Consider the following 24,565-nt stretch of genomic DNA (forward strand, 5'->3'; position numbering starts at 1 on the left):
GGTACATGGAAGGGAGGGGTATTGAGGACTATGGTCCAGCTGTGAGTTGATGGGACTGGGGAGAATAATAGTTCAGCATGGACTAGATGGCTCGAAGGGCCCATTTATGTGCTGTGGCACTCTGTGTCTGGGTGTGTTATGTTTTATGGTATTTGGACATGGGCTGGTTCTTTTTCAATGGGGCTGCAAATGAATTTAACATTATGCAATCATCAGCGAACACTCCCTCTTCTGACATGGAAAGAAAGGCATTAAAGAGAAAGCCAGGAATGGCTGAGCCTAGTTCACTGTGCTGAGGACCTCCTGCAGTGAGTTCTGAGGCTGGGATGAACAACCATTGACCATGGATGGCATAGTGCAGGGATAACTTCACTCACCTCAACTCTGAACTGATTCCACAACCAAAAGACTCACTTTTGAGGACTCTACAACTCATGTTCACAGCATTATTTTTTTCAATTTGCACAAATTCTCTCCTTTTGCACATTAGTTATTTACCAATCTTTATTTATGTATAGTTTTTCATAAATTCTACTATATTTACTTTCCTGTATATGTCTGCAAGAAGATGTATGTCAAAGTATAAAATGGTGACATACATGTACTTTGACAATAGATTTCCTTTGTCCTTGACTTTTGCAAAGTATAATTTTTGCCATTGGAGTGTTTTTTCTTAATGCTATTGATTTTACATCCTGCTCCATTTTAAATTCTCAAATGAAATTGCATTTATGTGTCCTGCTTCCCATAACCCTTGGAAGTCCCTGAAGCAGGGGTGGGGCAGCCATAGAGTTAGACAATAGGTTCAGGAGTAGGCCACTCAGCCCTTTGAGCCAGCACCACCATTCACTGAGATCATGGCTGATCATTCACAATCAGTACCCTATTCCTGCCTTCGCCCCATATCCCTTGACTCCGCTATCTTTAAGAGCTCTATCTAACTCTTTCTTGAAAGCATCCAGAGAATTGGCCTCCACTGCCTTCTGAGGCAGAGCATTCCATAGATCCACAACTCTCTGGGTAAAAATGTTTTTCCTCAACTCAGTTCTAAATGGCCTACTCTTTATTCTTAAACTGTAGCCTCTGGTTCTGGACTCCTCCAACATTGGGAACATGTTTCCTGCCTGTAGCGTGTCCAATCCCTTAATAATCTTATATGTTTCAATCAGATCCCCTCTCATCCTTCTAAATTCCAGTGTATACAAGCCCAGTCACTCCAATCTTTCAACATATGACAGTCCCGCCATCCCGGGAATTAACCTCGTGAACCTATGCTGCACTTCCTCAATAGCAAGAATGTTCTTCCTCAAATTTGGAGACCAAAACTGAACACAATACTCCAGGTGTGGTCTCACCAGGGCCCTGTACAACTGCAGAAGGACCTCTTTGCTCCTATACTCAACTCCCCTTGTTATCAAGGCCAACATGCCATTAACTTTCTTCACTGCCTGCTGTACCTGCATGCTTACTTTCAGTGACTGATGAACAAGGACACCTAGATCTCGTTGTACTTCCCCTTTTCCTAACTTGACACAATTCAGATAGTAATCTGCCTTCCTGTTCTTGCCACCAAAGTGGATAACTTCACATTTATCCACATTAAACTGCATCTGCCATGCATCTGCCCACTCACCCAACCTGTCCAAGTCATCTTGTATTCTCCTAACATCCTCCTCATATTTCACAATGCCACCCAGCTTTGTGTCATCGGAAAATTTGCTAATGTTACTTTTAATCCCTTTATCTAAATCATTAATGTATATTGTAAATAGCTGCAGTCCCAGCACCGAGTCTTGCGGTACCCAACTAGTCACTGCCTGCCATTCTGAAAAAGACCTGTTAATCCCTACTTTTTGTTTCTTGTCTGCCAACCAATTTTTTATCCATATCAGTACCCTACCCCCAATACCATGTGCTCTAATTTTGCCCACTAAGCTCCTATGTGAGACCTTATCAGAGGCTTTCTGAAAGTCCAGGTACACTGCATCTACTGGCTCTCCCTTATCCATTTTCATAGTTACATCCTCAAAAAATTCCAGAAGATTAGTCAAGCATAATTTCCCCTTCATAAATCCATGCTATCCAAATGTGCTGCTATTTCATCTTTATAATTGACTCCAGCATCTTCCCCACCACTGATGTCAGGCTAACTGGTCTATAATTCCCTGTTTTCTCTCTCCCTCCTTTCTTAAAAAGTGGGATAACATTAGCTACCCTCCAATCCTCAGGAACTGATCTTGAATCTATAGAACATTAGAAAATGATTACCAATGCATCCACGATCTCTAGAGCCACCTCCTTAAGTATCCTGGGATGCAGACCATCAGGCCCTGGGGATTTATCAGCCTTCAGTCTCATCAGTCTACCCAGCACCATTTTCTGCCTAATGTGAATTTCCTTCAGTTTCTCCGTTACCCTAGGTCCTCTGGCCACTATTACATCTGGGAGATTGTCTGTGTCTTCCCTAGTGAAGACAGATCCAAAGTACCTGTTCAACTCGTCTGCCATTTCCTTGTTCCCCACAATAAATTCACCTGTTTCTGTCTTCAAGGGCCCAACTTTGCTCTTAACTAATTTTTTCCTCTTCACATACCTAAAGAAGCTTTTACTATCCTCCTTTATATTCTTGGCAAGCTTACCTTCATGCCTCATCTTTTCTCCCCGTATTGCCTTTTTAGTTATTTTCTGTTGCTCTTTAAAAGTTTCCCAATCCTCTGGCTTCCCACTCATCTTTCCCATGTTATACTTCTCTTTTATTTTTGTACTGTCCTTGACTTCCCTTGTCAGCTACGGTCGCCCCTTACTCCCCTTAGAATCTTTCTTCCTCTTTGGAATGAACTGATCCTGCACCTTCTGTATTATTCCCAGAAATACCTGCCATCGTTGTTCCACCGTCATCCCTGCTAGGGTATCCTTCCAGTCAACTTTGGCCAGTTCCTGCCTCACGCCTCCATAGTTCCCTTTGTTCAACTGTAATACTGACGCTTCCAATTTTCCCTTCTCCCTCTCAAATTGTAGATTAAAACTTATCATATTATGGCCACTACCTCCTAATGGCTCCTTTACCTTGAGTTCCCTTATCAAATCCGGTTCATTACACTAGATCCAGAATTGCCTTCTCCCTGGTAGGCTCCAATACAAGCTGCTCTAAGAATCCATCTTGGAGGCACTCCACAAACTCCCTTTCTTGGGGTCCAATACCAACCTGCTTTTCCCAGTCTACCTGCATGTTGAAATCCCCCATTACAACTGCAGCGTTACCTTTGCGACACGCCAATTTTAACTCTTGATTCAACTTGCACCCTATATCCAGGCTACTATTTAGGGGCCTGTAGATAACTCACATTAGGGTCTTTTTCATTGTTGTTTCATTGTAGTTCCTCTCACCTGGACTGAATCCTGCTACCTGTGTGGAATTTGAAAATTGTATTTGCAATCCTGTGAGTTTCCTCTGAGTGCCTGGTTTCTTTCCACATCGAAAAAATTTGTGGGTTGCTAGGATAATCGATCAGTGTAACTCAAAGTCAAAGTCGAGTTATTGTCATATGCACCAGCACATGTATGCAGTAAAATACTTACTTACAGCAAACATCACAGCCACAGGTTTTAACATAGTAAGTAGCCTGTACTCTGTTAGAAATTAGATGGGTTGTAGTTGATTTAAAAATAACAAAAAAGGATTAATGTAGAATTGCTGTAAATGGGCGTCTGATGGTTGATGGCTGATGTGGGCCTGTTCCTCTATGGTATCTCCCTATTACTCTATGACGCAAACTTTAGGTGCATTCGATCTTGTGACATCAGGCAAGTGAAGATCCCATCTGAGAGGACACTAGGTGTAACACAGCAAGGTCGCACAGACAGCAGTGCGATAATGACACAGATCAGTTACTAGTTTACTGAGACTGGTTGTAGAATGGCTCCTTAAGGTTGTTATAGCCGGGGGTGGTAGTGGGGACAAGCTCCCACTACCTATTAAATGTTCCCAATGGCATGTGTCTCAAACAGCCTCCGACAACCAAGTCCAGCTCCTGGCCTTCATGTGTGGCTTAGCTACTAAGCCCAGTGGAACTGTTGCTACTGACAGAAGAAGGGGCAAAAGTGGCTTAAAACCAATCACTTCTGGTAGTTGGCAGCTCACCTAGGAGAAGGAAGACTCTGATCTTAGACCTCCCCTGCCTTGTGGCTATACTCACTCATGGGAAAAGCTTTAGGAGTAAACTCCAAGGAAATATCTGGAACTGGAGTCCCTAAGACAGTCCTACGTTGAGTACGATGCTGACTGGCAACTCCTGCGATGCTGCTGGTGCCAAACTATATCGGTCTCTGCCGTTCCTTAGGATTCATCAAATGTGTGGAGAGCAGGAATTTGCTACATGGGCAACTGCTTGCTCCCCATATTGTTCTGCCCTGGCTTGTGTGTCGAGGCAAATAGGGGCATCATTTTATTCCCAAAGTCCAAAGACCTACCAGTTATTGTAAATTGCCCTGTGATTAGGCTAGGGTTAAATCGGTGGGTTACTGGGCAGCGCAGCTCAAAGGGCTGGAAAATCACAATATCAGTAAGAACTTCCCTTCCTTGAGACACCCAAATGAACAATGGGACTTCCTATAAGGCAGCAATCCCTCAATCCTTCAAGGGTACATCTGTCTAGAGCTAAAACTCAAATCTCTGGAAGGCGATTTGCATTATTGCCCCCACGAGATCTCCTCATTAAGCCACACAAATCATTAAGTTATCTCTTTTTGGGATGTATTCTACCACCTTACGTGTTTCAAGAATGTTCACAGACAGTATTTTTCTTTTGGGAAAAAACAGTTTCTTGCTTTGTGATTCTACCACATTGTAGCAAAGCAACAAAAAAAAGGAATTGAGCATGACAACTTTAGAAATAATAGGTTTAGATTTATGATTACGCTGGTTTTAATCAGCGGGTCTTTATAGAATTTCCAGGTGCTGGCAAGATATCCAGGCCAAATGTTTTTCTTTGCAAGAAGTTTGTTTCATTCCACATACTATTCAGCAGAATGTATCTCATAACTTAATTTTTGATTTTATCTGGCCTGAACATTTTTTTTGTTCCGAATCAGGTGAGATCTTTAAAACAGTTTCCATTACGGTCTTCTTAAAAATAAGCCTAGAAGTAAGCATCTTATTAAAATCTGGACCCAATAGCTTCTTGTTGCATAAATATTAAAACCCATTTAATCTGATGCTTTAGAACATACGGGTGTAAGACCAGATGACAGCATCAGCCAACGAATGACCTAAACCCATAAACACAAGAAAGTCTGCAGATGTTGGAAATTCCAAAGCAACACACACAAAATGCTGGAGGACTTCGGCAGGTCAGGCAGCATCTATGGAAATGAACCAACAGCCAACATTTAGGGCTGAGACTCTTCTTCAGAACTCAAAAGGAATAAAATGGTGGCGGGAGGGGAAGGAGGCTAACTGGAAAGTGAAAGATGAAGCCAGGTGGCTGGGACAGGTAAAGGCCTGGAGAAGAACGAATCTGCTAGGAGAGGAGAAGGGACTGTTGGAGAAAGTGAAGGAGGAGGGCACTCAGGGGAAAGTAATGGGCAGGTTGTTGTTGCTGAGTGCCGTTGAGTTGTCGTTGACTCATGGCGACCCTATGGATAGTGTAATTGTCCATGGGGTGTTCGTGGCAGAATACGGAAGTAGACTGCCAGGCCTTTCTTCCACGCAGATACTGCTGCTGCCCAAGTTGAGACCCGGCTGGATTCGAATTCAGGACAATCCACCTCGAAGTCCAGTGCTGATGTTATTACACCACCAAACTGGCAGGTTGGAAGAGGTAAAAGACCAAAGTGAGGAATAGAAGAAGATGGGAAGGGGAGGGAAAAGATTTTTCTTACTAGGAGGAGAAATCGCTATTCATGCCATCAGATTGGATGTTACCCAGATGGAATGTAAGGCGTTTCTCCTCCACCCTGAGGGTGGTATCATTGTGGCACAAGAGGTGGCCATGGCCGACACATCGGAATGGGAATTAAAATGTTTGGCCACAGGGAAGTTCTGCTTCTGGCAAATAGGGTGGAGGTGCTCGATGAAGCAGACCCCCAATTTATTTTGGGTCTCAGCAATGTAGACGAGGCCAGATTGGGGACAGTGGGCACTCAGTCATTTTAAGAAGAGAGAAGTTCAGCAACGAAAGGTTTCTCAATCTGTATATCACGCAGTACAGACGCAGGTCCACCTGCACTAATGCTTATGCCTCACATGGTCCTTCTCTCCCCCACCTTAATCTCACCCCACTGGCATTGTTTTCCCTTCAGGTCCCTATCCATGTGCTCTTTAAAGGCATCTGTGCTGTTCAGCTTCACAAGCTCCACATTCTACCTACTTGTTGTAAAAAGGTCTCTTCCTGAATTCTTCATTGAATTTATGTTTCATGGTTCTTACTATGAACTCCTTCATGAGTGGGATCTCTACTTTGCGCACGCCTTAGCAAGCAAATTCTTGTTACTTTGTTTGTTGTTCCTTGTGGCCCATTGGGCAGAAACCTTGCCATTTCTTTAGCATTTTTGTCTGCTCTTTATACAGCCAAGTCGGTAGCTCGGCGGTCAACCTAGCACGGACGGAAAGCACGCAAGGGGCTGGCCACTCACCTCAAAGCCCAGTGCTGATGGCACTATACCACTGGCTGCCTATCAGGCAAGTAGTTAACATTAAATTCTTTAGCCCTCAGCCAACTCTTTCACAAGGTCTGTCCAATTGGACTACGATGTCACCAAGTACTTACTTCCTGCAGAGGATGAAGAAGGTCTTCGCTGGTTGCTGCTGGACACGGTGGTCTCTGTTGGCAGTGGAGGTGGAGGTGGAGGAAGGGGGTTTGACACAGTTTCTGGGAGAGGGGGAGGGGGTGGGGGAGCAGATATTTCGCTGATGAGCTGGTTTTCTGGAATGCTTCCATTCCTAAGTCCTCCCTCCAGTGCAAGAGAGCCCTAGGAAGAATAAGGAGTGAACTGTGAATAAAAGTTTTGAGTTGGGAAGACAGAAAATTAGTGTTCCTGCAGAATGTACTGTCTTGGAGTTGTCCAAAGGAAATGCATCAGTAGTTTATTTATGTCAGCTTAGTTCAGAGGTAGGCCACAATTCTTTCTAGATGAGGAGGCACACCTTAAGACGTTTTAATTCAACGAACAGTGAATGCTGAATATCTGAAAATGAAATCAGAAAATGCTGGAAACAACCAGCAGGTCAGGCAGCGTCTGTGGAACAAGAAACAAGAATGAAAGTTACAAGTTGAAGACCTGTCTTCAGAACTGAGCAAGAGACAAAATAACACGAGTGAATCTGTAGATGCTGGAAATAAATAAAAACACAAAATGCTGGCAGAACTCAGCAGGCCAGACAACATCTATGGGAGGAGGTAGTGACGACATTACGGGCTGAAACGTCGTCTCCTGATGAAGGGTTTCGGCCCGTAACATTGTCACTACCTCCTCCCATAGATGCTGTCTGGCCTACTGAGTTCTGCCAGCATTTTGTGTTTTTAAGAGACAAAGTAAGGCAGTTTGAAGTTGAAAAGAAATTATGCTTGTTTTTTTGATGATGAACTTCAATAAAAAAAATTACAAAGAAATGATGCCAATTTCTGACATTTAAGATGTTTCTGCGGGTGTAAACAAGTCATTATATTGGGCAAGCAGAATCAGAATCAGATTTATTACCATCGACGTATGTCGTGAAATTTGTGGAATTTCTTTTGTGGCAGCAATACAGTGCAAGGTGTAAAATTTTCAACAAGTTATACTATAGTTAATTGCAAACTCAACATGGGAAGTCAGTCTGTCTATCTATATCGATCTATTTAGATACAGTGCCGAACAGGCCCTTCTGCCCCTATTTGTTGTTGTTCCTTTCTCACACCTTGTGGCACATTGGGCAGCACTTTTGACATTTTCGTGGCATCTGACTGTTTTTGTTTAATGAGGCCAATTCGCTAGCTCGACACCCAACCCATCACGGATGAAAAGCATGAAAGGGTTCAGCTGGATTTGAACCCGGGACGATTCACCTCGGTCTGGTGCTGATGCCACTACACCACTGGCCACCTATCACCTATTTAGCACGAGACTAATCACAGGGCAATTTGCAGTTCTTCACCTTCCTTGCGTCCAGGAAGGATCAGAAGATTGCCCATCTCCAGACCGCAGATCGCGCTGTCATCCACTCCACTCCTGACAGCCATGGACGCCTCCAGACTGCAGTCCCTGCCACCCTTTGGACTGTGGGAGGAAACTGAAGCACTTGGAGGAAACCTATGTGGGGAGAACGTACAAATTCCTTATGGACGGTGCCAGGTTTCTGAACTCCCAGGCCCCGAGCTGTAATAGAATTTCACTGGCCACTACACTACCGTGGGTAAAGATTGTATTTTTTATAAAGCAATCTGAAATAATTCACTGCAGTCTTACAGTCCTGTTCATAGCCTCAAGTAGCAGCAAGAATGGCTGTTGTCAGATTGTTGGACAAACCCAAATGATGCTCTTCTTCTCTTCAGCGAAGGGGACCGAGCCATTCTTACCATGTCAGGCCAGCAGGCCCATACCCATGTGGTTGGCTGTTAACTCCCCTGAAGAGCTGAGTCACTACTTATCAAATGGCAACAGTCTTCAAGATGGTAATGGGTAACTTAGCAAGAAAACTGCTTCTAAGAGTCGGAGAACTACTGAAAATCTTAGCTACACTGTTGGAAATTTCCAGGTTGAATCTTGCCTTGGTATCTCTTGATGTCTTCTTGAGCCAGTGTACATATTGATGCAAAGAAGGCATGTTAGCCAGCCAGTGGTGTAGTTACATCCAGACCGGAGTCCCGGGTTCAAACACGGCCAGCTCCTTGCACACTTACCATCCATGATGGGTTGAGCGTTGAGCTAGCAACTAAATAAATGGAAAAGTTGCCGCCCAATTCACCACAAGGTGTGGCAAGGAGCGACAATGAAGAAGGCATGTCAGTGGCTATATTCCATTAGAAGATTCGGTATGTCACCAAAGACTCTAACTTTTTTCTATGGATGTATCATGGACAGCATTCTAACTGGTCGCATTACCATCTGCAGAGCTCTATCACAGGCACTAGCCTCCCCAACATCGAGGACATCTTCAAAAGGTGATGCCTTAAAAAGGCAGCATCCACCATTAAGGACCCCCATCACCCAGGACATGCCCTCTTCTTATTTCTACCATCAGAGTGAAGGTACAGGAGTCTTAAGACACACAATCAACAGCCTAGACCCTAAGACCACAAGATATAGGAGCAGAATTAGGCTATTTGACTCATTGAGTCTACACCACCATTTTATCATTTTCCGTCTCAGCACCAATCTCCTAACTTCTCCTCTACCATCAGACAATAAACCAATCCATGAACACTACCTCACTACTTATTTAATTTAATCTTTTAAATATATATTTCTTATTGGAATTTATAGTTTTTTTATGTATTGCACTGCACTGTTGCTGCACAGCACCAAATTTCACAACATATGCCAATGATAATAAACCTGATACCAATGGTCTTGATTAACAACACAATTGTGGAAGAAATTCGTCTTGCTGAAGTTACCAGCCTCAGTGATCCATTAAAAGGATGGTAGATGTGCATGGAGCTGAGGCCTTTCAGTTTTGAAACCACAACATTTCAAGACTGAACACGAATGTCCAAAGCCTCCAAACTGATTGTGGCCTGAAATTTTAGACTCTGCGTCTACATTGGTGACAATCTCGTGATATAATTGCTTGTTTCAAAGTTACTAAACGTGCACAGTCAAGCTTGAGGGAGGCAGGTGGCAGGCAGACCCTGGACCCGGACCCAGAGGTCCACTGGTTCCTCAAGTAGGGCAGATGTTTCTCTCTCTGGGCTTTCTGCTGAATCCAGCTGGTCACGCTGGACCTGGCAATCGACTGAACCCCTCCACCCAAGAGATCAAAGAGCCAAAGCTTCAAGATTCTAGGGAGTAGATTTAGGATGGAGATGAGGAGAACTGCTATTTTCCCCTCAGAGAGTAGTGGATCAGTGGAATTCTCAGCCCAGGGAAGCTGTGGAGGTGACTAGGTGGGCTGTTGTTGCTGTTTGTGCTGTTCTGCTGAACATCGTAGCAATGCTGTTTTGGTGCCAGAATGTGCGGTGACGTTCTTGGGAGTGTTGGTTGTTAATGCAAATGATGCATTTCACTGTATGTTCAGAGAATCATAGAACACCACAACCCAGAAACCGAGCCGTCGGCCCATCTAGTTCATGCCAAACTGTTAATCCGCCTGGTCCCATCGAGCTGCACCTGAACCATAGTCCTCCATACCCTTCCCATGTACACATGATAAATAAATCTGAATCTAGTTTCTCTTTGCTGTAACAGCTCTCACCTATGTTCCACAGGCCTCCCTCATTTACCAGGTCCTTCTGTAAACTCTGGCATCTCTTCACCTTACAAGACATTATATTTATTTATTTATTGAGACGCAGCACCTAACAGGCAAACCCTCCAACCCTTCCCCCCTCCCCGCCAGCCCTTCAAGCCTCACAGGCCCACTATCTCCGATTTAATCCCAGCCTAATCCCGGGACAATTTACAATGACCAATTAACCTACCAACCAGTACATCTTTGGGCTGTAGGAGGAGACCAGAGCACCCAGAGGAAACCCACACGGTCACAGGGAGAACATACAGACTCCTTACAGGCAGTGGCAAGGATTGAACCCTCCATAAATATTGGAAAAGTGAAATGTTTTAAGAGAGGGTGTGAGGAATGTAAAGGATAAAGATTTATTTATTTATCATATATACATGGGAAGGTAATGGAAGGGCAATGCTTCTCTGACCTGTTTCCCTTTCCACAGAAGCTGCCTGACCTGCTGAGTACTGTATTTTCTGTATATTTTATTTTCTAATTTTCTTTAAAAGAATGATGGGAAAATCCTTTCGAATATTGAAAGGGCTATACAGTGGTTGCAGAGTGGATGTTTCCTATAGTGTGGGAGTCTAGGGCCAGAGGGCATAGCTCTCTGAACAGTGATGAGGAGGAATTTCTTTAGCCAGAGGGTGGTGAATCTGTGGAGTTCATTGTCACAGATGTCTATGTAGGCCAAGTCACTGGGTAAGGGGTGGCATGGTAACCTAGTGGTTAGTACAACGCTTTACAGTACGGGCGACCGGGGTTCAATTCCCACCTCTGCCATTAAGCAGTTTGTACATTCTCCCTGTGACCATGTGGGTTTCTTCCGGGTGTTCCGGTTTCCTCCCATAGTCTAAAGGCATACTGGTTAGCAGGTTAAGTAGACATTAAAAATTGCTCCATGATTAGGATAAGATTAATTCCATGGATTGCTGGGTGGCAGTGCCTATTCGCGCTGAATCTTATTAAGCAAATATTTAGAGTGGAGGTCGATAGGCTCTTGATTATTAAGGGTGTCAAAGGTTCGGAGAGAAGGAAGGAGAAAGGGGTTGAGAGAGATAGTAAATCAGCCATGATGGAATGGCAATGGGCTGAATGGCCTAATGCTGTTCCTATGTCTTATGTTATAATTGGTGTATGTAATTTACCAAATACCTTTTGTTAACTTGTTTTTATCTGATGATTTGACTTTGATATGTTGTTGAACCAAGACACCATTGTTCATTTAAGAGTTATTGCTTCAGTAGACTATATTGTTTTCCAGCACTAAATCAGTTTGATTTCCTGAGTCTGGCAGTAATGTAAAAGGTTGCCAGAGTCATTACTGCAATGGCTGAAACTCACCTCCTCATTAGGTGCCATTTGAGAGCTTTGCTGTGCACTGTTTCCAAGGGCCTTGTAATAATCAGCCGTGCTGGGTTCCTTGTTGAAGCCTCTTGACTTTCGATTTGATTCAACCCTCTTCAGTCTGTCTGGATTTATTTCATTGGGATTTAACTGTATGTGGAGGCAAAAAGAGGTCAGAGGTTATGAATGAGAGAACTGAACTACTGGTCCACAAAAATAATTTACTGTGTACAGTCAAACAGTAAAATAGAAATTGTATCACTTGGATTGACTGAAGAGTGTATGTTGATTTTGTTTTATTTAGAGACACAGTACAATACAAGCCCCTCTTGGCCAATGTAACCCCCACTGTCCCATTACACCTACTAACCTGTATGTCTTTGGAATTTATTGATAATATGGTGACATATATGTACCTTGATAATAAAATTTACTTTGAACTTCGAAGCACCTGGAGAAACCATGTGGTCACCAGAAGAACATACAAATTCCTCACAGACAGCAGCGGTCACTGGCACTACAATGTCAATTCACGAGCCACTACACTACCTTGCCCGTTAAGTAAACTTACCTATTTCAATTTGTTTTTAGGAAGCATCATACTACATCAATTGTCTTCTACTTCCTGAGTTGGTGGGTGGATTTCAAGAAACTAATACCTCATAGTGGCATCTGAATTAATCCTTCCCGATGGGACTGTGGTCATATCCAAACAGGAAATGTATCTCTGTTTCTTTACAGTTAATGGGTCAAAGCCATGGAATTTCATACTAGTGTAGTGGTTAGCGTAATGATATTACAGCTCTATCTATAAGGACCGGAGTTCAATTCCTGCTGCCGTCTGTAAGAAGTTTGTACGTTCTCCCCGTGACCACAAGGGTTTCTTCCAGGTACTCTGGTTTCCTCCCACATTTCAAAGATGTACCGTTAGGGTTAGTGAGTTGTGGGAGTACTACTTTGGTACTAAGAGTGTGGTAACATTTGCGGGCTGCCCTCCCCCAGCGTAAACAACGCATTTCACTATATGTTTCGATGTGCGTGTCACAGATAAAGCTAATCGTTATCTTCATCAGACCTCGAGGACTGCAGGAGTTCAAGAAGGCAACTCACCACCATCTTCTCAGGGGTGTTAGGCATAGACAATTAAATGATGCCTCAGACCACATCTGATGAACAAGTAACAAACAAATCACTTCCCCTTTCCCAAACATCCTATAGATTCAAAAGCATGGAGCCAACTCAAGATTGTTTAATGTCATTTCCCATACACATGTAAAGTAGAACAAAATATTTGAAATAATCTCAAACTGACACCTAAAACAGTTCCCTTGGATTACTGAACTCAAGTTTTTAAATGCCTATAGTGTTATTTAAAATCATGACTGCTAATGCAATATCTTAACCCCAAACTGTCCTTCCAGGTGAGGCAACACCTCACCTCCAAATATGCTGGGGCTCTCTATTGTGTCCGGTGCTCCCGATGTGGGCTTCTCTACATTGGTGAGACCTGTTGTAAATTGGGGGACCGCTTCCTCGAGCACCTCCACTCTATCCGTCAAAAGTGAAACTTCCCAGTGGTCAAACGCTTAATTCCGATTGCCATTCCCACTCTGACATGTCAGTCCAAGGCCTCTTTTTGTGCCACGATGAGACCATCCTCGGGGTGGAAGAGCAACACCTTATATTCCGTCTGGGTAGCCTCCAACCTGACGTTGTGGTCCTTTTATTCTCCTTTCAGTGAAAAAAAATTTCCTCTCTCTCCCCTCTTCTTCTATTCCTCACTTTGGCCTCTTACATCTTCTCACCTGCCTATCACTTTCCCCGGGTCCCCTCCTTTCTTCCCTTTCTCCTATAGTCCCCTCTCCTCTCCTATCAGATTCCTTCCTCCCCAGCCTTTCACCTTTCCCACCCACCTGGCTTCACCCATCACCTTCTAGCTATCCTCCTTCCCCTCCCCCCCCACCTTTTTATTGTGTCACCTTCCCCATTCCTTTCCAGTCCTGAAGAAGGGTCTCTGCCCAAAACATCAACTGCTTATTCAGTCCCATAGCTGCCGCCTGACCTGTTGAGTCCTTCCAGCAATTTGTGCGTGTCTATTTCAGTCAGCATTTACTTTGGAAGATCTTATTTTGTGTTACTATCTCTCTAAGGGACACTTTCATAGCAGCCAGACTTTTCTTTCGAAGTACGCTGGGAAGAATGGAAGAAACCTGGCTCTGCCAAAGTGATTTCTGGCTCGCTCTCCTTCCACCTGTTCACTTGTCTTGTTCTCCATTGTTTGAGCTTGCATTCTTGAAATAACACTGTGATTACAGAGAAGAAAATACATTGCACGTATGCAAAGAGCCATTGACCTGGTTTCAAGTAGGCTCCTGTATTCACACACAGCATTTGCGTCACCAGCCAGAAGATTACACCTCTGGTAAAAGCCCCTACAACCAATACTCTTATTTCCTCACTGATGAAGCGGGGAGTGAGTGGCACTGTGGTGAATCAAGCAGACCCATTGCCTTACAACATCAGAGACCCTGATTCGACCCTGACCTCTGGTGCTGTCTTTGTGGAGTTTGCATGTTCTCCCTGTGTCTGCCTGGCTTCCACTGGGTGCTCCGGTTTCCTCATACATCCAACAAATATACAGGTTGCTAGGATAACTGGCCCCTGCAAATTGACCCTAACATATCGGTAAGTAGTAGGCCCGGAGGGTGTCCTTAAGGTTGTCATAGCTGGGGGAGCTAGTAGGGATAAGCTCCCACTATCTATTAAATGCTCCCAATAGCCTCTGACAACTATCCAGCTCCTGGCCTTCACCTGTCGCTTAGCTACTAACCCCGATGGAACCATTTCTACTGACAGGAGAAATAGCAAAGATGGGTTACCGGCACTTAAAACCAGTCACTTTGGGCAGATGGGGCTCATCAGCCATAGTCGGTAGCTCATCTAGGTGAAGGAAAATTCCAGTCTCAAACCTCCACACTGCCTTGCGGCTATACCTACACATTGGGAAGGATTCGGGAGTAAACCCCGAGGACAAATCTGGAGCTGGAGTCTCTAAGGTTATAGGGAGAAAGCAGGAGAATGGGGTTGAGAAGGATAATAAATCAGCCATGACTGAATGGCAGAGCAGACTTGATGGGCTGAGTGGCCTAGTTCTTCCCCCATGTCTTATGGGCTTCAGTTTTCTTAATTGCTACAGCCTGACAAGGTACTATAAACTGCTCAGCAAAACTGGGGCAGCTCCGTCAAAAAAAAAACACCAATGCTAAACCAGTTTTGGATTGGGGTGTTACCAATAAACCAAAACCTCCCTTATTCCAGTTGTTTTCATAACTGGAATAAAGTTCAGGAAATGTGAATTGTCCATCCTAGAATCTCAGGAGGAACTACATTTTGGTACTTCGATATAATAAATCTAAAGTCATTCAAGGTATGGAATCTTATCTAGATACAACACAAATCCATAAACCTTAATAAATAAAAAAAAACAAGATAAAATATTGAACAAATTCCTCATCCAATGCACATACAACACAATCGCTGGAAAGGTCTGGGGATTAATTGTGCCCAACAAACCTCTAAGAGGACCAGAACCTTGTTGTGGGTTGGAGGCTTGCATGCCTCAATGACCCAGAAATCTATGTTGGCTGGAGTCAGAATTTTATGCTTTGGTTGGGGTCACCCATGCCAAGCAGGTCAAAGGGTAGAGGCCAAACTAAAAGTGGTCCACCAGTCCTCCAGCTTCGGGGGCTCAGCTGAGGGCTAACAACCCTGACTGGTAGGACAAAACTGTTATGGGAACATCAACAAAGAATCCTTCTATATCTGAGTGCGACGGTATTTCTGAGTCTCTGCCCAGGACTTGCATGACTGACATTAGAGAAAACTGAGAGGAAGCTACTGACATGATGAAGGAAGCCCTGAACACTGCCCGAGATGGAGGACCTTCATTGCTGCCCTAGATGACAGTAAGTAAGTCTAAATAAAACACTGGAAGTCAGAGAGGAATGTGGGTACGACTTCAGAACTTCTGCTTCTCAATGGGAATAAAATGTTCTCTTGTGGCCGCATAGTGGCAATGCCTTTAAACTGGTGGTAAATAAAAAGCCGCAGGAGAGAGCCTTTCTGATAAGTAAATGCATTACATAAACCTAACCCATAGAGACATTACAGCCATGCAGACGTTAGCTTCACACACTTCGTGTCCTCCAGCCAGAATCTGCCCATGCAATTAAGAAAATCAGAAAACTCTATCCTACATAGAATCACAGTCACTAATTCATCCATGCCGGCCCATCTAATCTAGACTCACATCCCTTTTAATGAGGGTTTCCCAATCTGGGGTCCATTGAATTGGTCTATGACATAAAAAAGGTTGGGAACCCCTGCTCTAAACCTTTCCTATCAATTTACCTGTCTAAATGTCTCTTAAATGTTGTTACTGTACCTGCCTCAACCACCTCCTCTGGTAGCCTGCTCAATTTACTCTCCAAGTGAGAAGGTTGCCTATTTAATCTTATCCTTCACCTTAAACCTATGCCCTACAATTCTTTATTCCCCAAACCTGAGGGAGAAGTCTGTGTGTACCTGATGGAGGCTTCTTTCCTGCAACAGTGCTCCATATAGGTGTGCTCAGTAGTGGGAAGGGCTTTACCTGTGATGGATGGGGCCATATCCACTTGGACATTGATGTTTCCATTACCAGGCTATGATGCAACCAGTCAACATACTCTCCACTGCACATCTATATAAGTGTGTCTAAGTTTTAGATGTCATGCCAAATCTTCACAATCTTCTAAGTCGAGACACTGCTGTGTTTTCTTGGTAATTGGACTTACGTGCTGGGCCCAGGACGGGTCCCCTGAAATGACAACACTGAGGAATTTAAAGTTGCTGACCCTCTCCACCTTTGATCCCCCAATGAGGACTCCTGCGATTTCCTCCTCCTGAAGTTAATAATCAGTTCCTTGGTCTTTGATTTAAGGTCACCCCTCGGTCTCCTTTTCTCAAAGGAGTAAAGTCCCTGCATGTGCAATCTCTCCTTGTAACCTGATCCCTCAACTTTACTGCACGCTTACAAGCTCAACTTTAGGATTTTGCCCTTGGAAGGATTAAGCCTTTCTGCCATTCAGTAGAACCTTTCACTTAATCACCACTTCCCAGAACCAGTCTCATATCCATCAAAATCCAAAAATAAGTTAATCTTTACTTCAAATTATTCCTTCATGTTTAAAGAATTTCAGGCATTTTCTGCTCTCCAGATGAAGAAGCTCCTTTTCACTTGTCTCAAATGGCCAATCATTTTTCTTTCACAGTGTTCCTATTCATCTCCAGAAAGGGAAAATGTCATCTGTATATATTTATTTATTTAGAGACACAAAACAGTAACAAGCTTTTCACATCCAATGAGTCCGCACCGTCCAGTTACACCCATGTTACCAATTATCTCACTAACCCGTACCTCTTTGGAATGTAGATGAAACCAGAGCACCCACAGAAAACCCACGTGGTCAGGGGATGACGTAAAAAATTATTACAGACAACGGCGGAACTGAACCCATGTCAGTACAGTATTGATATCCATTCAACAATGTGGATAATTTCCCAGCTACATCCGGTTCATAATGAGCAGTTCAAAACTAATCGGGTTAATTGCCACTGATTCAATCTACTCTCCATCATCAGTGAAATGATGTCATTGATAGTACTATCATGTGGCACTTAGTTCCCAGCGATCTGCTCACCAGTGACCAGTTTGGGTTTCACTATACTACTGGATCCAGATTTCATTAACAGCCTTTGCCCAAACAGGGAGCCAAGAACCGAACTCCAGAGGTGAAGGGAGAGTGTGAACCTTTGGCCAAATATGGCATCATGGGAGAGTATGGCACCAATACCTGGAATCATACCTCACACAGCGAAAGATGGTGGTGATTGTTAGAGGCCAAACATTCTTACACCAGGATAACAGTACACACGTTTCCTGGGTAACACACACAGAGTGCTGGAAGAACTCAGCAGGTCAGGCAGCACTTATGAAGAGGAATAGAGAGTTGGTTTCTAACTTCATCAGGACTTGACAGGCATCAAGATGTCAAAACAGCAAATCTTTATTCCTCTCCATAGATGCTGGCTGACCTCCTGAGTTCCTCCTATATTTTGTGTGTGTTTCTCTAGATATCCAGCATCTAATGTCTAGCAGTTTGCCAGAGTAGTGTCCTCAGACAAACAATCTTCAGCTGTATCATTAATGACTTTCCTTCAATCACAAGATTAGAACCATTGCTGAAAATCGTTCAATATTCAACTCTATTTGCAACTCTTGGTGCCAGAATGCAGCAAGCCTTACACAGTACCTAGGCATGAACGGATAGGTGACATCTGTGCCACAAAATTACCATGGCGCTGCCTGGATTAGACAGCATGTCTTACGAAGAGAGTTTCAGCGGGCTAGGGCTTTCCTCTGGCGAGGAGGAGGATGAGAGGTGACTTGAGAGAGGTGCATAAGAGGCATTGATACAGCGGACAGCAGACACCTTTTCCTAAGGTGGTAAAGGCTCATAAGAGGGGGCATAAATTTAAGGTGTTTGGGGGCAAGTATAGAGGGGATGTCAGAAGTTTTTTCAGACAGAGAGTGGTGGGAGTATGGAAGACACTCCCAGGGGTGTATCCCAGAGGCAGATACATTAGGGACATTAGAGACTCTTAGATAGGCATGTGGATGAAAGAAAATGGAGGGGTATGCGGGAAGGAAGGGTTAGGTTGATTTTAGAGTAGGTTAAAAGGTCTGCACAACATCGTGGGCTGAAGAATCTGTACCCTGGGTCCACGAATCTCTGCAAGGCCGCTGGGGTAGCTGAAGGCCCGGTGTCTGCGTGTCGGCATCCGAATCCCGGTCTGCTGAAGGCTGGAGACTGAAGAACCGGGTTTAGAGAAATGTGCACGTGCACGGGTGAGAGGGAGGAACAGGGTCTTGTTTTGCCGTTGCTGTTTCGTTGCTTGTTGTCTTCTGCCTTGTTCTGCCGAGCATTGTGGGTATGCTATGTTGCTGCTAAAATGCGAGGCAACTCTTGCAGGCTGCCTCCAGCACACCCTTGGGTGTGTTGGGTGTCAACACAAACAAGACATCTCACTGTGTGCTTCGATGTACGCTTGATAAATAAACTTGAGCCCTGAATCTCCGTGCTGTACTGTTCTCTGCTCTAGAAGTGATTACCTCCAGCAAAGGAGAATCAAACTGCCTAATCCTTGACGTTCAGTAGCGTTGCGTTACTCCCCAAATGTCGGAGTACTTTCGTCGTGGTGCAAAAGCATCCAGTGAGTAGCGGTTCTGAGGGCGAAAACGCCTTGTTAATGAGAGAGGTCAGAGTGGATCAAGCTGACAGGAAGGCGACAGTAACTCAAATAACCACGTTAGAACAATGGCGTGCAGAAGAGCATCTCTGAACACACAACATATTGAGCCTTTAAACAGATGGGCTACAGCAGCAGAAGACTGCAAACATTCACTCAGTGGCCACTTTATGAGGTACCTCCCGTACCTAATGAAGTGCCCGCCGAGAGCAATTTTAAAAAGCACACCATTTCCATTTGGAAGTCAATCATCTTTGCATCAGCATTGCTGGAGATAATTCCCAGAACTTACTCCCCGGCTGCGGAGTACTTTCTTTAAGAGTACTGTGGTGGTTCAAGCAGGCAATTCAAGGGTCAGCAATGAATGGACATGCAGAAAATGAGTGAAAATTAACTCAATTTTGAACAATCAGTCATATGGTTAGAGGGCTAAGCACAGAATGCTGGTGTAGGAGTCAATGAGGCTGGGCAGATGGTGTTATCTGCTCCATCGTCAGCATCCTGGAGCCCTTCATTGACCGGTTGTTACTCAACCTGGTCATCTAGGAGAGGCCAGAAATAAAAGCAAAAGATGCTGGAACAGACTCAGCCGCATGGAGAAAGAAGCCATTTCGTCACAAATGGTATACAGTTTGTGGCCACTTTATTAGGTACATCTGTACGCCTGCACATTAATGCAAATATCTAATCAACCAATCGTGTGGCAGCAACTCAATGCATAAAAGCATGCCGACATGGTCAAGAGGTTCAGTTGCTGTTCAGACCAGACATCAGGATGGGGAAGAAATGTGATCTCAGTGATTTTGACTGTGGAATGATTGTTGGTGCCAGATGGGGTGGTTTGAGTATCTCAGAAACCGCTGATCTCTTAGGATTTTCATGCACAACAGTCTGTAGAGTTTACAAAGAATAGTGGGAAAAAAAACAAAAAATCATCATGACAGTATATGCTTGTCAGCTGCAATTGGTAGGCTGTGGGGACCAATATACAGCATGCAGACTGGGACATATGAAGCAAAAAGTAAGCAGTTCATTCCTAGGGCTGATTAGATATTTGCATTGATGATTAGGTGAACAAGCGACTGTAATAAAGTGGGCACAGTGTGTATATGTATAGTATATTAGAGCAGATGTACCAGACATAGAGGAACTGGGGGAATGGAAAGGAATTCATGAAGAAGGCAAATCCAGTGAATTACTGATGATAATAGTATTTAATAGTGAAATGGAATTACACCCAGCAATATGAGGAAGTATTTTTTTGATTCGCCATTTTAAATTTTAGGCTGAGTGTTTATACTGTCATAAATGTAAATTGAGCCATAGAGAAATACAACACAGAAAAATGTCCCTTGGCCCATCTGATCCATGCTGAACCATTTAAACTTTAATTTAAACATTTGAATTATTCTGTTGACTGCCAGCAGATCTTAGATAGCTGATTTTAGTTGAACGTAACCAAATTGATACTGGTGCTCTAACAGGTCTAGGTTGCCTGAATGTGCAAAGGATGCTTCCTATAATTGGAGAGTCTAGGACCAGAGGGCACAGCCTCAGAATAGAGGGGCATCTATTTAGAATGGAGATAAGGAGGAATTTCTCTTAGCCAGAGGGTGATGAATCGGTGGAATTCATTGTCACTGACAGCTCTGGAGGCCTGGTCACTGGGTGTATTTAAGGTGGAGTTTGATAGATTCTTGATAAGTCATGGCATGAAAGGTTACATATGTCATGAAATTTGTTCTTTTTTTTCAGCAGCTGTACAGTGCAATACATAAATTTATACAGTACTGTGCCAAAATCTTGGACACCCTAGCTATATATATGTGTCTAAGACCTTTGCACAGTACTGTAGATGTGATAAATAAATTGGAATCTTAATCTGAATTACTTTATCAGCTGCAACTCACTCTGAGGTGATCTGATAGGTTCTTTAGGACTCCCAGTTATTTCTCCCCGTGAGGAGTAAAGGCTTCAGAGGTCAAGAACTCCCTGGTAGAATTGTGTCCTGGTGGATATGTCTAACCTGTACGACGTGATTCAGTACTGCAGCTTCTGTATGGCTGTTCAGGTCGGTTCCAATCTTATCATGGAAAAGTGTCAGTATAAAAGCAGTCAGAACATGATCTGCAGGAATCCATTTTTGGGTCGTCCCCTCAGGATCAAGGATGACTTCCTTCCACTCCAGTTCTGTACTAAGAGTAGTGGGTGCAGACCAGTCCATCACTGGAAAAACCCTTCCCACATCCTCAAGGAGCACTGCCACAGGAAAGCAGCGTCCATCATCGGCAACTCCCTCCATCCAGGCCACGGTCCTTTCTCACTGCTGCCATCGGCCAGGAGGTAGAGGAGCCTCGGGTCCCACACCACCAGGTTCAGGAACGGTTATTATCCTTCAACCATCAGCCTCCTGAACCAGCGTGGATGACTTCACTCACCTCAACACTGAACTGATCACCGAACACAACCTATGGACTCTACAACTCATGTTCTCAGTATTATTTGGTGGCATCCGTTAGTCTCGCGAGACCATGGATCTGCGCCTGGAATGGTCTCCAGGACGCAGGCCTGGGCAGGGTTGTATGGGAGACCGGCTGTTGCCCATGCAGCAAGTCTCCCCTCTCCACGCCACCGATGTTGTCCAAGGGAAGAGCAAGGGCCAATACAGCTTGGCACCGGTGTCGTCGCAGGAGTTGCCAGAGTGAGGTTGAAGACAACGTCGGACTGCCTTAGGGACTCCAGCTCCAGATTTGTCCTCAGGGTTTACTCCCGAAGCCTCTCCCATGAGTGGGTATGGCCGCAAGGTAGCGGAGGTTTGAAATCAGAGTTTTCCCTCTCTCAGATGGACTGCCTTCCCAGGCTGACGAGCTCCATCTACCCGTTCAGTATTACTTATTTGCTTATTTATCATTGTTATTATATGTGTTCTTTTATTTGTATTTGCATAGTTTATGTCCTTTTGCACATTGCTTGCTTGCCACTCTTTGTGTATACTTTTTCACTGATTCTATTGTATTTCTCTGCATCTGCTGTGAATGTCTGCAAGGAAATGAGTCTCAGGGTTGTATAAGGTGACATGTACATACTTTGACAATAAATTTACGTTGAACTTTGTAAGTTCCCAGACCGCTGACAATATCAATGTGGGAGCTACAAACTCATCCGCGGATGGATTGGGAGGTAATGCAGAGTGGTGAGTGTGTGGAACGCCCTGCCAGGGTGGCAGTAGAGGCAATTATATCAGGGACATTTAAGAAACTCTTCAATATCACAGGGTATATCTGCAAAATATATTAGCCCCTTCCTGAAGAAATCAAACACTGTTGCAAAATCACTAGCCATAAAACCATAAGCCATGCAGCAGAATTAGGCCTCTCAACCCTTCTAATCAATCATGGCTGATTTATCATCCTCCTCGATGCCATCCTCCTGCCTTCTCTCGAAAACCATTAACGCTCTTACTAATGAAGAACCTATCAACCCCCACTTTAAATATACCCAATGATTTGGCTTCCACAGCCGTCTGTGAGAATGAATTCTACAGATTCACCACTCTCTGGCTAAGTTAATTCCTCCTCCTATCTGTTGTAAAGAAACGCTCTTCTATTCAGAGGGTGTGTCCTCAGGAACTAGACTCCCTCATTATAGGAAACATCCTTTCCATATTCACTCTACTTAGTCCTTTCACTATTCAATAGGTTTCAAATGAGATCCCCCTCATTCTTCTAAACTCCAGTGAGTAATTGTCCAGTGTCATCAAATGCTCCTATGTTGTTGCTCCTCTCCGCACCTCGTGCTGCATCAGGCGGTAACTTTTGCTGTTTCTTTACTATTTGTCTTTTTATTTTAAACGGGGCCGAGTGACGCTCAACCCGCCACGGATGAAAAGCGTGCAAGGGGTCAGCCGGACTGGAACCTGGGTCCACTCGCCTCGAAGTCTGGTGTTGATGCCACTACACCATCAGCCAATGTCCTCATATGTTAACCCTTTCATTCATGAGATCACTCCCATCAATCTCCTCTGGACCCCCCCCCCCCCCTCCAAAGCCAGCATATCCTTTCTCAAACATGGGGGACTAAAACCAATGTCTTTTAAAGCCTCGGCATAACATTACTGCTTTTATATCCTATTCCTCTTGAAATAGATGCAACATTGCATTTGCTTTCCTCGCTCCCAACTCAACCTGCAAGTTCTCCTTCACGGAATCCTGCACTGGAAACCCCCCTCCCACCCAAGTCTCTTTGCACCTCGGATTTCTGAACTGTAGTCCCATTTATAAAATAGTTTGCCTCTTTACATTAGGACTTCCTGAAATTTGGATTGTTACTGCCATGTCACAGTTATTAACAGAAACATGGAAATTACATTCCTGAGACGTACTTTCATTCTGTGCTTCCTCTCTCACAGTATATAAAGCAGATGAGGCAGTCTCATCTCTGAACATAGGCTGAGAAACCAAACCTTTCATAGTCCCATTGAGCACGATGAAAGCGTGTCCCATGTGCTTGGAAGTAGAAAGCAAATATGAAACAGTATAAATTATATGAGTAAGGCCTCAGGAGAGGGCAAGTTTCAAGCAAGGCATTAACTGAAATTATTTAGCATATATTTTAATTATTAATTAATTTCCATAGATTTGAATTGCAAACTAAGAATAACACAAGTCACTTGATATATCGCATGGTCTAGGCACTTAACCAATCCCATCTTTTAAAAACCACCATGGAAAGGGCTTAATGAGAGGAAATAAAATGTTAAGTTGGCAGTGGCCTACCAGTCTTACTTCACTCATCCAGAGGCGGTTTCTGTGGTATTGCTGAGGAATTCTTAGCATAGTCATGATAGTGCAGTTTAGAACTTAGATGGTATGAACAAGGGTTTGAGCCTATGGAAAGATTTAATTTTCTTGAGTCTTGAAGAAGGATCTTGGCTCAAAATGTCAACTGTTTATTAATTTCCATGGATGCTGCCTGACCTGCTGAGTTCCTCCAGCGTTTTGTGTGTGTTGCTTTAATTATTTCACTTGGTTTTTGGAAAGGAGGAGGAAGGCGGCAGTAAAGTAAAAGAGGGGAGTTATGGTGGAGGATTTTTGGGAGAGCTCCAGAGGGTACGGGTGTTAGACGTAAAGGATGTCCCTCACAGAGGATGAGGGGGAAATGAGAACAGTGGGCGAGGCTGTGTGGCTGAAAGAATGTGTGGTGGAAGTAATTATTGCACGAGGTCAGGACAAGGGCAAAGCTTTTAAAAGTGAGGATGAGGAGGGTGATGGTGATTCATCAATGCATGTGAAATCAGTGGAACCAGGTGAGAATAGTATTGCTGGTACCTTACAGCTCTGACCTTTGACGCTACTGTGTCTGGAGCGTGCTCCAATTGATTGTCCCACCCCGTTCCACTCCCTTCCCACCCCTTGCCTGTCACTCTGTTTCCCTCCACCACCCCTT

The 24,565-nt window shown here is 44.1% G+C and overlaps 1 protein-coding gene across 1 annotated transcript in view; it reads right to left on the reverse strand.

The window, feature by feature from the left end:
* Positions 1-24,565, reverse strand: part of LOC140718411 (uncharacterized) — a 185,158-nt gene that overhangs the window by 51,272 nt on the left and 109,321 nt on the right. The window contains exons 8-9 of the mRNA XM_073032125.1: positions 11,768-11,920; positions 6,768-6,969 (exon numbers count right to left, since the gene is read on the reverse strand). Of these exons, the coding sequence (XP_072888226.1) occupies positions 6,768-6,969; positions 11,768-11,920 (355 nt within the window). The remainder of the gene's footprint in view (positions 1-6,767; positions 6,970-11,767; positions 11,921-24,565) is intronic.

This window comes from Hemitrygon akajei, chromosome 29 (assembly GCF_048418815.1).
Source record: "Hemitrygon akajei chromosome 29, sHemAka1.3, whole genome shotgun sequence".
Classification (NCBI taxonomy): domain Eukaryota; kingdom Metazoa; phylum Chordata; class Chondrichthyes; order Myliobatiformes; family Dasyatidae; genus Hemitrygon; species Hemitrygon akajei.